This window comes from Teleopsis dalmanni, chromosome 2, assembly GCF_002237135.1.
Source record: "Teleopsis dalmanni isolate 2A chromosome 2, ASM223713v2, whole genome shotgun sequence".
Lineage (NCBI taxonomy): Eukaryota > Metazoa > Arthropoda > Insecta > Diptera > Diopsidae > Teleopsis > Teleopsis dalmanni.
Window position 1 is genome coordinate 228,466,402 of NC_051847.1, and position 14,822 is coordinate 228,481,223.

General features: G+C 29.2%; 4 protein-coding genes across 5 annotated transcripts; 2 read left to right on the forward strand and 2 right to left on the reverse strand.

The window, feature by feature from the left end:
- Positions 1–7,697, forward strand: LOC119678153 (putative uncharacterized protein DDB_G0282133; the record flags this gene model as incomplete). The annotated part of the gene is given in 4 exon segments (XM_038089841.1): positions 1–98; positions 161–1,401; positions 1,471–1,681; positions 5,675–7,697. Coding segments are annotated over 4 exon segments (3,472 nt in total), but the record flags the coding sequence as incomplete, so codon positions are not given.
- A 2,308-nt stretch (positions 7,698–10,005) lies between these two features.
- Positions 10,006–11,401, reverse strand: LOC119678154. 2 transcript variants are annotated; one of them, XM_038089842.1, is made up of 4 exons: positions 11,292–11,401; positions 11,133–11,230; positions 10,897–11,074; positions 10,006–10,835 (listed from the first exon to the last, which is right to left on the reverse strand). In XM_038089842.1, the coding sequence occupies exons 1-4, from the start codon at positions 11,305–11,307 to the stop codon at positions 10,261–10,263; spliced, it is 867 nt and encodes a 288-aa protein (XP_037945770.1). In that variant the 5' UTR covers positions 11,308–11,401; the 3' UTR covers positions 10,006–10,260. The 2 variants fall into 2 exon arrangements, with proteins under 2 accessions (XP_037945770.1, XP_037945771.1); XM_038089843.1 differs by lacking the exon at positions 11,292–11,401 and having other exon boundaries at positions 10,897–11,087; positions 11,133–11,204.
- Positions 11,402–13,050: 1,649 nt separating this feature from the next.
- Positions 13,051–13,520, forward strand: LOC119678157. Its single transcript, XM_038089845.1, has 2 exons — positions 13,051–13,216; positions 13,269–13,520. The coding sequence occupies exons 1-2, from the start codon at positions 13,122–13,124 to the stop codon at positions 13,474–13,476; spliced, it is 303 nt and encodes a 100-aa protein (XP_037945773.1). The 5' UTR covers positions 13,051–13,121; the 3' UTR covers positions 13,477–13,520.
- On the reverse strand, positions 13,487–14,810 carry LOC119678156 (protein AAR2 homolog). Its single transcript, XM_038089844.1, has one exon. It carries the CDS (start codon positions 14,684–14,686, stop codon positions 13,568–13,570), a length of 1,119 nt encoding a protein of 372 aa, XP_037945772.1. The 5' UTR covers positions 14,687–14,810; the 3' UTR covers positions 13,487–13,567.
- Positions 14,811–14,822: the final 12 nt, after the last annotated feature.

Below are 14,822 nucleotides of genomic sequence, written 5' to 3' on the forward strand. Positions count from 1 at the left end.
GCTGCCAGTAACTCCCCTACATCAAGAAAATTTAAATGTAATTGAAGCAAAATATCCAAATGTGACAAACTATGACTACTGCGATCCATTCAAAATTGGTAAGCGTAAGAAACAAAATTATGTACAAAAATTATTATTAACTATAATCTATGAAAAACAGTTATGCATGATAAAGACTTAAATGAGTCTTTCACAAAGGTGGAACTTCCCATCGACAATAGTAACGATATTGCGAATAAAACCAATAGCGATGAGTGTTTCGATGAATACGAAATTATGCAAAATGAAATCAGTACTCAGAAAATTACTACTGATGAATTACTTGTAACAAATAAGAATGCTGCAGTAGAAGTCAATAATATCATTGAAGACAGTATTGGTATAGTCGCTAGAAACGCTGATGTAAGCTTAGATCAAGATATAACCAAAGAGCCTTGTAGTGTTATCGATGATAACTTAATAGAAAAAGAAAAAATTACAAACATGGATAATAGTTCTTTGGTTATTTGTACAAAAAACAATGTAATTTTAGAAGATATCTTGGATGATAGCAGTGATGATGAAAATATTAATCTAAAGAGAAAAATTTTCAACATTGATGAAAACTCAGAAGACTTTTTCAAGATACATGCTTTAGAAAACACCAAGAAGACTAGTGCAGATGAAAACACTTTGCAAAACCAATATTTTCAACACAATGCAAATATTCCTCTAAATGAAAGTGTTTTGAACAAAGAAAATATTGTACAAAATAAAAAAATAATGGAAGAACAAATAGATGATATAGAATTTGTAGAAAGTATTGAAAATGATGATTGTAATGATTTTGCATGTTTTGATAAAGCGGACTCAAATGTTCAAGATGCCACTTATGATAATATCCCTTTTACACCAATATCTAACGATATTACATTTAAAGCAGATTTTGACCAATTTTATAGCCAACCATCAATCACGAACTCAAAAATAAACTCTCCAAATTCAACAACTCAAAAAACCTTTGCTAAAAATAAAAGCTCAGTTTTAGAAGACGGATTTTCAACTATAACCGCAGATGATGCAGATAATGCGGATGGCAGTGATGATGACTTTGGCGAGTTCACTGATTCAACCTCTAATCAGGTACCGAGTAATAATCTAGAAACGAATATAAAACAAACTGCTGAAAAAAAATTAAATCTAAATTTAGATAACGTAAACGAGCGTTTAAATCATGTATTAGAAATAATGTTTCCAAAATCAGTGGAAAAATGTTTAGATTATAATGTTACAAGAAAAGATTTCAACATTAACCCGCAATTGCACTCTATTGACTCAGCAAAAGCACTGGAATACCAGTGGGTGAATTCACAAATGAGAGATGCGTTGATTAAGTCACTTGGTATTGATTGCAGAAATATTGTAAGTTGTTTATTTTATTTTATATTTAAATAAATTGTACTAATGATAATAATGTATATTTTGAAAAAGCTTTTTGGTGAAAAGTGGAACTCATCAATGCCACGTTTTGCGGCTAATTTAAGTTATGATCCTCTGCAGCCTACTAAATCGCTATCATCAACTTTAACACATGAACTGCAACACAGCAAGGACAGATCACAATCTCAGAGTTCGAAAAGCACTGACATACCTACGGTCGAATTTGATTGGCATACTTCCGGTTTAGTAAATCCACTAGAAGGTAAGAAAATATTGTTCAATTATTAGTTTAAATATTTTTTTAAATATTATTTTTTCCAACACTTCAAAATAACTTTTGCCAAAATGAACTGCAAACATTTTATTAATAAATTTTGCGCTATAAAACGAACATTGTGTGTTGAATTTAAAAACAATTTTATTTTTTCGGTTCAATTTTATTTTGTTGTATTTAATTGCACAAATTTGAACGCTTAACGCTTCCAATTTAGCTGATTTTTAGTTTCGTTTTTAGTTTTTAACAGAATATAATAGAAAAAGATATTTACAGTCAGTTAAAAATATGTCATTAAGTATTTTATTTTTTTTTGTCTGACTTTTGAAGCTAGAAAAAAAATCCTTTCGCTAAAGATCCGATACACTTAACGAACATCTTCCACAAGTTTTTTGTTACTTTTTGTCACTTATACGGAACCGAATTGTTCAAGTTCTTATAATTTCTTAGTTTGTGCTTACAAACCACTATAATTTTGCTATAGGTAAATTATTTGCAAATAAGATATTTGATCCACACACGCTACCAAAATTTATCTGATCGTAATCCTGATGATGACTCTCAGGGAGAGTCGAAATATAGAATGTATTATAAAATATTAAACAAACGTTTAATTAAAAATTAAATTAATTAATTAAAATAAAATTGTTTACAATATATAAAGTTATATATAAATGCATGAGTGAGTGCACACACAGTTTTCCCTCCATAATTCGAACAATTACGTTCCAAGAGTTGTTCGGATTTCCAAGATATCCATATTATCGAGATCATATTTTCTTTATTTAAAAGGATTTATATTTTTTTAATTCAAAAGTAATACAATATTTGTCTACCTTACTAGAATTAACTTTTTATATGTATTTGTATATTAACTATGCGGTACAGCGGCGGTACCCTGACTTTCGCAAGCAATTAACATATTTTTCTTGAAAAAATATGAAATGCGTTTAGACGTCTGTCAAAATTACTTTCTTAATATATGTTAAGTTAAATGTAAAGGTCCACAACTTAATTGAGAATTTGAAATTTGATAAAGTTTTAATAAAAATTGACTATTTCATTACTATTTACAATATTAATTGGCGTGTAATATTTATGCTCTTTAACTATCATCACATATATAAATTCATATGAATTCCTTTATCTTCCTTTTAACGACTACCTCTTTTATTTACTAACTATTACCACAAACTAGTTATCTTTCTTATTGCAAAATTGCGAATATATTCAGTCGTTCTTGAACTTTTTATAATGCATATATATATATATATACATCTAATTAAAAACCAGTTAACGAATTATTAGAAAGAAAGATTCAAATAAAGAATTAGAAATAAATTATCGTAAAGTTGAAATAAATTATTAGAAATATATTAAGTTAAAATTATAAAATAAAATATCTTTTTTACTAGTTTAATCCTGCATTTCTTTACAAATACAGATCTTTAGTTATTTTTAAAAAGTTGATTAAATTGTGAACAATAAATAATATTTATTTAAAATAAATATTAACATAAAATATTTATGACATATATTGTCTGATTAAAAAAATTTGCCTTTCCTAATAACTTTCTTATAATACGGGTTTTTTTCGTTCACCAAAATTATGAGCTATTGGCCGAAAAAATATTTAATTTTGTTATAAATGCTTTAATTAGAGAATGTTAAATTGAGTTTTATTTATTTATTTTTTTTTATTTGTAAATTTTTATTTAATTTGTATTTGATGGTGAATTATATTCAACATCACTTAGGTACACTTTATTATTGGATATAAACCATCTTGGCCTAATGGTTAATTCCTCCACGTATTTTTCCCCTTTGCCTCTATGCACTATGTTGAAAAACTCGTTCCCAACAAACATCAAATAATTGATTACGATGATATCGTCTATGTCATTACTAATCATGATATTGATATTATGGTGCATCAAAAATACTTTTAATCTGTTTGATTTGATTGATTCTAATGTGTGTTCTAAATGCACGAACTGAACTAATCATTATAATTCACTCAAATGTAAACATGTCATGTAATGCTGTTTTTATGTCTCTAACACTTGTAAAAAATTGCTATCACTTGATAAATATGCTTACAATTTTTATTTCATAAAACGCGTGCTTTGATGAAAATTCCTACATATGTTCGTCAAATTTTTAAACTCCCTCCAAATCCAACTGCCAAAAATGCATTACTTAATAATCATCATATTATATCACCCATTAATGTTATCACCAATGATCATTGTGAAACAACAACTACAACCACAACTGCAATTCTACAACAACAACAACCTCATCTTCCCCCCTACTTACAACAAAGTCGTATCTGATATTCCATGTGGATCTAACCTTATAACTAACAACCATTTTTCGGAATGTAGTAAGTTACGTTTATCAGATAAAATATAAATCTTTGATTTGATTCGTTTCATAGTTTCATAGTTTCATAGTTTGGTTTCATAATTTAAGTTGATTTGGTAAATGTTTTGTAGTGTATGATATTTTTGTAAAAAATTTATAATTTGCTAGTCTTGAGCTAGTATTTCTATAATATGCCTGTTCGATTGTAGATTTACATTTTTTTTTGTTTTATTTACTCATGTGGGATACAAGCATCTAAACAATTCTAGAAATGAAAAATGAAAGGATTTGAACCCATATTTGGGTTTAAATCGGATTCTAAGATATTTGTATGCAAGTTGATATTTTTTTAATATGAAAAAATTTAACGGTTTTTTTTTGGGTACTCGATAGATCTTAATATTATAGAGAATTTGCGAATGATTATCGGCAAGGAAATCATGTCAAGTGATTGAATATTCGCTTCAATGACATGTATGTTAGGTACTTTGTAGAGGATCTGAGACTCTGCAACATCTCTTTTTTAACAGCGTCTCTGGCTTTATTAAAGCTTTGAAACGGTTTTAAAACATATAAATTTTATACAATAATACCATGGCCAAATCCTTACCATCATCACAATAACCTAAATAATGAATGAACTTTTTAAAGATTATACGCTTGATATGCACATTATTCTTTCGCCCGCTCAATTATGTATTTTTACCAATCGTGTATGCAAACATTTTTAACTTTTTGAATTGTTTTTGGGATTTGGATTTCCCAGATATTGATTTTCAGATATGCTATTGAATCTTATTGACAATCATTTCGGAAAAGAGCATATTTTTAGTATGTTACTTTCGAATTAGTTCTATTTAATCCAAAATTTAATAAAATAGCAACATAACAAGCAGTAAAGCATAAAGAATTAATCAATTTAAAGTGAATTGATTAGTGATAAGCGTTGTAAAGTATCATTTGATATAATATCACAATCATTTTTTAAAATAGTTTGTTATATTCCTATACATATATTATATCGATCAGGAAAACGTAAGAAAAAATATGCTAAAAGCACTTTCTCGATGTACCAAAGGAAATGCATGGAATTCTTAATGCACATATGTTACTACATTTGCGATGTCATTTTTAAAAAACTGAACTTTATTAACATGTATCTCGGTGGTATTCATGAATGAAATTTGTTGAGGTACCACTAGAAAGAAAAGCCTAGGCGATTATTTTGACTACTTCTAAATAACAAATTTTTTTTTTTTCGGAATGCGAATTGCCAACCCTTTAAATTAATATTAATTCGATTATGTCATGTACTAGACACTATCAGTATCTATCAGTGATATTTTAAATTTTTACTTTGTATATGTTTTAGTCCAAAATAATTTTGTATTCAAGTTTATTACTCCTAAATATGTATAATTTAATTAGTTTGCTGATTGAATGCTTTTTAGGCATATATTTTTTAATTATTTGATGTTAAATTCAGGCCTGGAACATAAGTACTATTTTCAAATTTAGCTAGAATTTTTTTTTTGGTTTTATAATATATATATATAATTAACTTGTATTAACATTAATTGAATAAATTTGACATATATGTTTTTTTTATGATAGGGGCTAAGGAAGGTACAGAAACAAAAGAAGAAACTAAAGGGATTTACGCTACCGAGACTGGGGAGTTTTCTTCATTCGGAGAACAACAGTTATCAGACGGTTCAAGCAGTTTCAGTACCAAGGCTGACACCACAACAATTACATCAACAAATGCTTGCACAGCAACAACAACAACGATATCGACAAATGTTTCAACAGACAGCGTCGGCAACTCCTTCGACAAAAATGACTTTTACATTAATATAAAGAAACAAACTGCAAACGATAATGGTACCTTCGATGCCTCAAAACATAATTGCTTTGATGTAAATACTTTTCAATCTGCAGAACACTCATTACAATCGAATGAAAGAATTTCATATACAAATAGTATAACTTCTTATCCTGAGCATAGTAATGAAGACGATGAAGTTGTAACTACATGCACTTACGCTGGTCCACTCAAAGAAACACACATATATACTCCATCTAAAGGAGAAGCAACAATGATAAGAACTATTCGTTCTATAAATAGTGATACCACAAAACCAGATCCAATTGATTTTGATTACGAAAAAGCAGCAGCTGGTATTGTCATTGATGAAAAAGTAATTGCAAAAGAGTATAGAGACATTGAATATAATCCTAACTTTAGTTCAATTATTACTGAAAGCAATAAATTAGGAAATTCATCAAATATAGCTTCAACTAGTTGCCAAATATTACAGGGTGAATTTAAGAATATAGATGGTGAAATAAACCCAGATGCAAACTTACAAAAACCAAAGAGTATAGACTATGATGATGATTTTTCAGATTTTCAATGCGTGCCACCAACTGCAACAATAGAAGTTGGGCTGAATCCCAGCAGTTTACATGCTACCAAAATAAAGAGTAGCACTTCTAGTCGTACCAGTACTCCTTCGGTAACAGAAGAAATGATATTAAGTCCAACTATACTATTACCTCAAGCTATTTCAATGGAAAATAGCAAACTAAAAATTGAATGGGGTGATACAGTTAACCATATTAATCCTGAAGAGTTAGCACGCATTGAGGAGCTTTTTCCACAACCTAAATTTCATAAAACTAAAGACATGAGTAGTCCTCACAAATCTTTAAACACACATAATGAAAAATCACAACAAAACTTTATTTCCATTAGTGCCACAATAGCTCGGAAAGAACAAAATAACGCAAATGATGATGACGAATGGACAGATTTTGTATCGGTACCTGCCGCAACAACAGTTAATGTAAAAAACTCCAATGTAAATTTCAATTATATAGGTGGAAGCAATAATAACAAATTAGAAGCAATAAATGTATCACCACGAAAGCCTTCAAGAATTAACACAAAGTCAAATAATTATGAAAATAATGGCCAGAATAGCAATGATGATGATTGGTCAGATTTTGTTTCGAGTACTCCCAAGACCAATGGTGTCTTATTAACGAACACACATATCCGTACAAATAAGGTACCGCAGTTTAATAGTGGAGCTTGGCAAAATGCAAATTTCTACAACAATCCTTTAAGTTTTTATCATCAAAAACCAACCAATACGTTTTCCCAACCTGCTCAATCTACACATCAGTTACAAACACAACTACCGCCTGTGTTAAAGTTTCAAAATAATAACTACAGTGATAAAAATAATTATCAGTATAATCAATACCAACCACAACAACAGCAGCAACAGCAACACCTGTCCCAAATTCACATTATGCAGGATATGTCCATAATGCCAACAACTCACCCAAGTCGTGCCGTAGTGCAAAGCTCAACAACAAATAATATTAACCAGTTTCAAGTCGGTGGTGCAAGAGTTGCACCCAGCATTTCTCTTATACCTGATTTCGGCTTTATTGCACCAGCTGTGCCCTCTCATACTACCTTCATTAATTCATTGCCCAAGCCAAGCTTCAACATGAAAAAATGACAATTAAGCAGATATAACAACACAAAACACAGAAACGGACCGTCCTGTAAAGTGTCAATCACTAAAAATAGTCGTACTCAAAATAGTCTTAGAAACAATACTGTTGGCGCGACTTTATGCAAAGATATATTAACTTAAATTTTGGAGTGCTTTTTAACGCACACTTTCAACAATATCTACAAACCTGCAAACCTGCAAAATAACTAATCAAATTCCAAATTGTATACTTAACTGAGATTCGTTTATATTTGTAATACATAATATGCGTATGTACATATATTATTATATATTTTAAAAATTATCGTTAGTAGTTTAAGCTAGAGAATCTACATACATAGTAAACATCCAGTGATTATTTTGTTATATAGTTATTATTTAGTTACTAAATTCAAATGTTAAATTAGTGCACATTAAAGAGCAACTTTCTGTAAACAAGACATTCCAAATTTCTAATTAAAAAATGTATTTGCTTTGTGCTATTATTAACGTTTTATTTCAACATATATAGGTATTATCTCTATTGCCTCCTCATTGCAATGTTATTGTATAAGATCATTTATTTATTAATTTGTTATCGTTGCGATCTATCATCAAATATAGATTCGCAATTTTGTTTTGATCTATGTTAATCGACTAGTGTCATTTATTTAATAAAACAAAAATTATGAAGAATTAAAATGTGAATAGGCAGATATCTGCTTAATTCTGCTTAATTTAAATATTACTTTTTAACTTTTACTAATATTTAACTGTTGTTAAGCAAAGATAATAAAAATTGTAATTTCTGAAAGCAGATTCAGAGATTTTACAATTCTGTACTTTCAAATGAAAGTAGGGGCCACTAAATAACTTTCCATAATCAGCATGATTTCAGAATCTTAATCATTTTAAGTTAGATTTTCTGAATTCTAATTTTCTAATAATACACTACTTTTAAAAAGTTATTTAATTAAAATCATTCTATTGAACTTTGAAGACAGATATCTAAATTAAAAATATTTCATCAATTATAGATATCGTTTTAGAGCAGTTTATATATACGTTATTCGATAACTTGTTTAGTTCAATTATATAAATATATATATAGATATTTAGCTATTTAGCTGTTAACATTAATTACTTAGTAAAATTAAAAAAATTTAATTTGTTATTTGAATTGAAAATTTATAAAAAAAGTTGAATTAGTCATAATTTGCTAGTCTGCGTACAGAAATTTTTTATCCGTTTAACAACATATGCACTGTTTGTATGAATATAATTAACATAACATACATAAGTGCATACTAATAAATTCATTAATTGACAATATATTGTTTTATGTATTTTTGCTTGTGAATTTAAACTTTAAGTGGCAAGTAAACTTAAAGTAGCATTTATCAAAGTCAAATATAGAAATATATAAAATGTATTAATATGCTTTTAAAAATCTATGCATAGAAAAACACGTTTTCGCTAATCAATCAATTAAATTTGCATACTCAACTGTTATTTCTTCATAGAGTTAGTTACATTATTACGTGTATATAATTATATATATATTTTACTAAAGCTTAGTATATAAAATATCTTAGTATCTAATATGATTGTATTTGTTCTATTGTTCCAAGATTAAATGTAAATATATAGATAACATGTATTACTATATAAGTCTGCTATGGTTATTTATGTTAATAATAAAAAAGCGAGTGAAAGATGTGTATTGTATGTATTACTAAGTATAAAAATATTCGTTTCATTTGGTGAAAATTGTATATATTTGTAAAATCAAATATTTTAAAATAAAACTGAAGCAACAAGGTATAAAATTCTAAGTTCTTCGATAAAATTTTATTTTACTAGTCCTGAAAAACTGCAGTAAAATCGGAATGAGTAGTCTCTTGACAGAAAGTGGTTTCCGGTGTATCAAATTTATTAAGTGTCAATTAATTTTGTTGTAATGTATTTACTACCAAAAATTGTCAATTTTTACCATTGCCAAAATGCAACAATCATATGTTGAAAACTCTCAATGCTAAAAACAGAATCTGTTATATAACGAAATAATTCGACCGTCACTTTCATGGATGTGTAGCGTTTAGCAACACCTTAAACACTATTACTCGCCAGCTAGAAATTGCACAAAGTCAGGCTCTGAGAACACTCTTCAAGGTACCATGGTACATTAGGACGAATGACATTCTCAGCAACCTCAACATTGATCCAATCCAAAAACAAAAAAAATACATAAAGGGTAGAGCATTAGACAGGCTTACCAACACCGCGTTATCGAATCTCAGAATGGTTACAGGCTTCCCGGGGAGGTATGCAGATCTGAGGTAAATTATTGCGCAGCCTGATGAAGAGATAGAGAGGGGTTATGAAGAAACCTCGCAGTTAATAGAGAGTAAAACTGCTCAAGTGCTCTGATTCAACTAGCCTCAACATAATAATAATAATATGTTGAACATTTTTTTATTATTGTCTCTGAAGTAGCACATAAGTTAATGATCTTTTTTTATAGTTTTTGTAATATTGTACATTAAGTTTAAACTCTATTAAAACGTTTTTTTCAATTTTTCAATTTAAGATTCTTAAACTTTTTTTAATTTTGTCTCCCTAGAGAAAATTAAAACTGAATCGAAGAACAATATACATATATGTATATAGAAAATTGACAAATAATATTTAACAATGTGCTTTTTTATATTTTAACTCCAATTCGATTTTAGCCAATCTTTCCTTCATTTCTAGTTCCATTTTTTTTAACTCGAACTCTTTTTCTAATCTTCTCTCTTCTAAGTGTAGTTTTCTTTCTTCTAAATCTAACTTCCTGTTTTCCGTTTTGGTTGTTAGTAATATTCTCTCCTCGTCCAACTTTAGTTTTTTTATTTCCAAATCATACTGCATTTCAAAATTTTCTGTTTCAGGTTTAAGTCTTTCTTGTTTTAATAGTTCCTTCATTTCGTGTAAATCAGTTAGTTTAGTATCTGAACTACATTGCCGATAGCTTTCTTCTATATTTGTAATTTCTATGTCAGATGTAGTTAGAAATTCAATTTGTTTAGGACTTGGGTGAGGTACTTCATAGCTTTCTTCTACGTTCATAATTTTTAAGTCAGGTGTTGCTTCTGCTCTTTCCTCTTCTTCAGGTTTTATAGATGATAAGAGCAATTTTCTAGCCCTCTTTCCAACAATTTCATCGCCGTTCCCAAACATTTGTAACAATCTGTCATAGTGAGGGCATATTTTTAAAATGTGTTCTGTAGTAATAAGAAAGTCTATTAAATTCGATTCTCCATTTAAGTTCTATTTTTAACTCACCCCTAACTGTTTTATCTCCTCTCTCTTTCTTAATCTGTAAGCCAATCGTGTTACGCCAGTGCTCCGTTTTTTGTAGTCTTAATCTTAAATGGCGCATTTTAAATTTCATTAAATCCCAGGGAATACTTTCACCTATATTTTCTAACATTTCCTTGTAATAAAGTTGAGCAGTCGGCATCTGCAATTAAAGCCTACATTATTTTTAACTTCCTATCTGAATAGATATTCCTATTTACTTCAAAATTTCCTTTCTCTTCTACATAGTCAAGCATTTTAGTGACAAGATCGTCATTCCACTTCCTTGGTTCCCTTAACATCCTCCTTTTTGCCCTTGCTAAGTGTTTTTAAAAAAAGGGATTAGAATAATGTTTCAAGCGCCAACTTTTAGACGATACCTTTCTGTGGGTACATTTATTAATTTTCCAACAAATAAAAAAAGTACGCAAAAAAAAACGTGTAAGAGTACGTATGCACAAAAAGCGTACTCAGAGTTATACACTACGATGTATGTGTACGATGATGAGCACTATGAAGGTAAGGTATTGCCATATCAAAGATAATAATATATGAGTAAAAAAGGCTTTTATGTAAGAATAAAATGTACAACCAGGGACCGTAACAGTTCTCATTGAAAAAATAAAAACAGAAGTCAAGAATCTTTTACGTGCACCAATCTTTAAATACATTTTGTATGAAATGACAAAAACAACTAACTTACATGAAAAATTCATTTGATATTTTTGTTTTTAAAAATATTCGGCAAGCCAGTGCGAATTATACTTTATTTTCAAAAATAAGAGTGATTCTAAGAGTTATTCTATATTTTTATTTTTATAAGGCAAAAATAACAGTTATTTGTTCGATTTCAAACAAAAAGCTAAATGTAAGACTTATTTTTAATGAATATAATATAAAGCGAATTTATTATTTTTTGAGTTTTATTTTAAAACGCTCACATATAAAAAGCATGCATAATATTAACAAGAAAAGTTCTTAGAATGATAACTATATACTTAAATATGAGTCTAGATAACTTTTTGCTCCTGCTTTTTTTCTTAAAAATTCTTGAAATAACTTTTATTTTAGGCCCCTGAGTACAACTGGTTGCTATTTTTGTAACAATAAATAAATAATAAATTTGAGTTTTTCTGGTTTTGTTGTGAAGTTTTTTAAACGCAGGCTGTTTTTTAAACAACTTAAGCTTATTAATATAAATGCTAACTTAGAGTTTTATTTATCGAGGTTATTTTCTATATCTTATTTTGGATTCACACTTGAGTTTTGTTTGTAATTTAAGTTGTCGAAAATTTTGATTTTGCATTGAAAGTACTAACAATTGACAGCTAAAATAACAAACATGACATCTAAAATTATAAACAACACTCTCCTGTGAATCAATTATTAAGATTTAGAGCGCTCCATTTTTTTATTCTCTCAGCGATTTTTTAAATTTTAGTATCGGCCAGATTTTAGTATCGATCCTCCTTTCATTTCACCTCATTACCTATTCCCTACATTGTGTGGCAGATTGAGACGCTGTTAATGTTTACATGAGCATAACATTAATTAATATGTAAATACTTTACTCGGTATCTATTCTTTGAATTAAAACGTTATAAATGCTTAAATATTATAATTGAGAAAAAATTGTTCAGCACGGACTATATTGTTTCGTTATCCCAGCAACCGACTGATGTTCATAAAAATCTTACGTTTCTATTTTTGACCTAATTAAAATGATATGTTTTTAAAAATTAAATCTATAATTATGCATTGAGAAAATTTTTTCATAACGGTGTACATAATACAGGAATTTGTGAGACTTATAACTTGTGTGAGACAGTATGAACCCCAAATAATGGTCTTCTCTTTATTTCATTCTACTATTTTTCTATCACGACGTACGGATAAATCATACTAGACGTACATATGTATGTATTTATTATCCAATTCAGGCGGCGTATTACAATTATTACAATTTTATTGATTCCCTTATATTTTTAACTAATAACATACAAATTAATTTTTAATGAGTCCTGTTACCACAGTTACATTTATCATTTAACCATAACATAAAAAACATGAAAATATTCCTTAATATTCTATTCTATTCTATTAAACGACTTTTTGTACTGTTTGCCAGTTTAGTTGATGTAAGGATTTTGTTTTCTTTTCATAAGTGATCCTTCAATCGTTTTCTAGGAAAATAGATATTTTCTTCAGCAATGAAGCACGAGCAAGTTGTTGTCGATTATTGGTATATGTTTAAGACGTCAGCAACATGTCTGTTGCTGGCATTTTTCGGTTACATTTTGATAAAGTAAGCCCAATTTGTAAATTTAATTATAAGCATTATAATCATTACTGTTCAGAATGGTGCAAACAATATTTTGGTTGCCGGGATATCTGCAAAATAATCAAAAACGATTAGAGGAGCTTGCGGCTCAATACTCTGTGGAATTAAATAAAGAAAATGAAGAAGAGAAAAATGTTGCAGCCCCGAACAAAGAATCATCATCAATAACCAGCCCCGAGATTAATGAAGATGTGGTAGTAACTGAAGACAAAAAGGAAAAATAAAACATTTTGATTGTTCAGTTTGTTTAATTATAATAAATATAACTTTTAAAGCTATTTTCCTAATTGAATTACATTTGTAAATATTATCTGCCTAATCCAATTCGACGACAACAGGTAAATCTTCTGGATCATCAATCAGTAAGTCTCGGAAATCCCATTTCAATTCTTTATACAATTTCGTTGATAAATGTTCTGCACTAAGACTTAAATTTGCACTATGTAAATGTTTAAGCAAGACTCTTATGTCTTTATAAATGGTGTTGCGGTTAGTAGGTTCCATCAACTCCTCCGGTAAATACGGTATTTCTAGGGCAAGAAGCTCACTATATTGCTTGTAAAATAATTTATATTTAGTAGTTGCAGTTTCGGAGTAAGAGAACAAGTGTATGACGCGTCGCCAGTGGTCCAATGACTCAATAGAATGACCAATCAAATAGAAAACAAAGCACAGCTGAATTTCTTCCAATAAAATGTGAAAGCTTGAAATACTATTAAACAAATCATCAATTGCTGCAATACAATCTATACTATGACGGGTGACTTCTTCCGGAGTAGCGTTTTGAGGTACGCGATTGGGTAAATGTATAAAGATTGGCATAGTGCCACTAAGAGGCTTTAAATTAGGCAATAAATCATTTTCATTTAAAATTGTCTTTACATTTAACATCTTAATACTTTTGATAGGGCCACGTGGCCTCTCAGCGTCAGGACAAGATGAAAGACTTACATTTGTGCGAATAATGCCTGATGCAGGAGTGCAACGTGAAAGTGTACCTTCGTTTACAAGATTTGTTAAGCTTTTCCATTTATTTAAGAAACGATAATCATATGGTGCCAAAAAACGGTCCAAAGACTTTATATTCTCACGGATATGTGCTTTTTCGGTATTTGGGTCTTCAATTTGGCGTTCTTGTAATTCTTCCTCCTGTCTGTTCCATTCACGCACAAGTATTTCTTTACTTTTAAAATAATGTATAAATCCAACACGTGGGGCAGCATCACCGAATTGTCCCTGTGATGAGCACCAGACGTAATGTGGTCCTGGAGGTATTAGTTTTATTCCTCGGAAGTTTTCACCGATTGTGTAGGAACATAAGTCGACGCCGAATTCAGTACCAACTGGAACTCCTGCTATGATTAGGAAAGCGCCAACTTCGAAAAGTTTGTTTGCTATATTTTGATCAATATCAATGCAATTATCAGTATTCATTTTATTTAATTTTCAACGGATGTTTGTAAAATAATACTCAAAACATTTATTTTAACTTTAGTGTTGTTGATATATAAGCGGCGACAGTTCTTATTATTAAATGTTGTTTGTTGAATCGAAATCAGCTGTTCCTTCT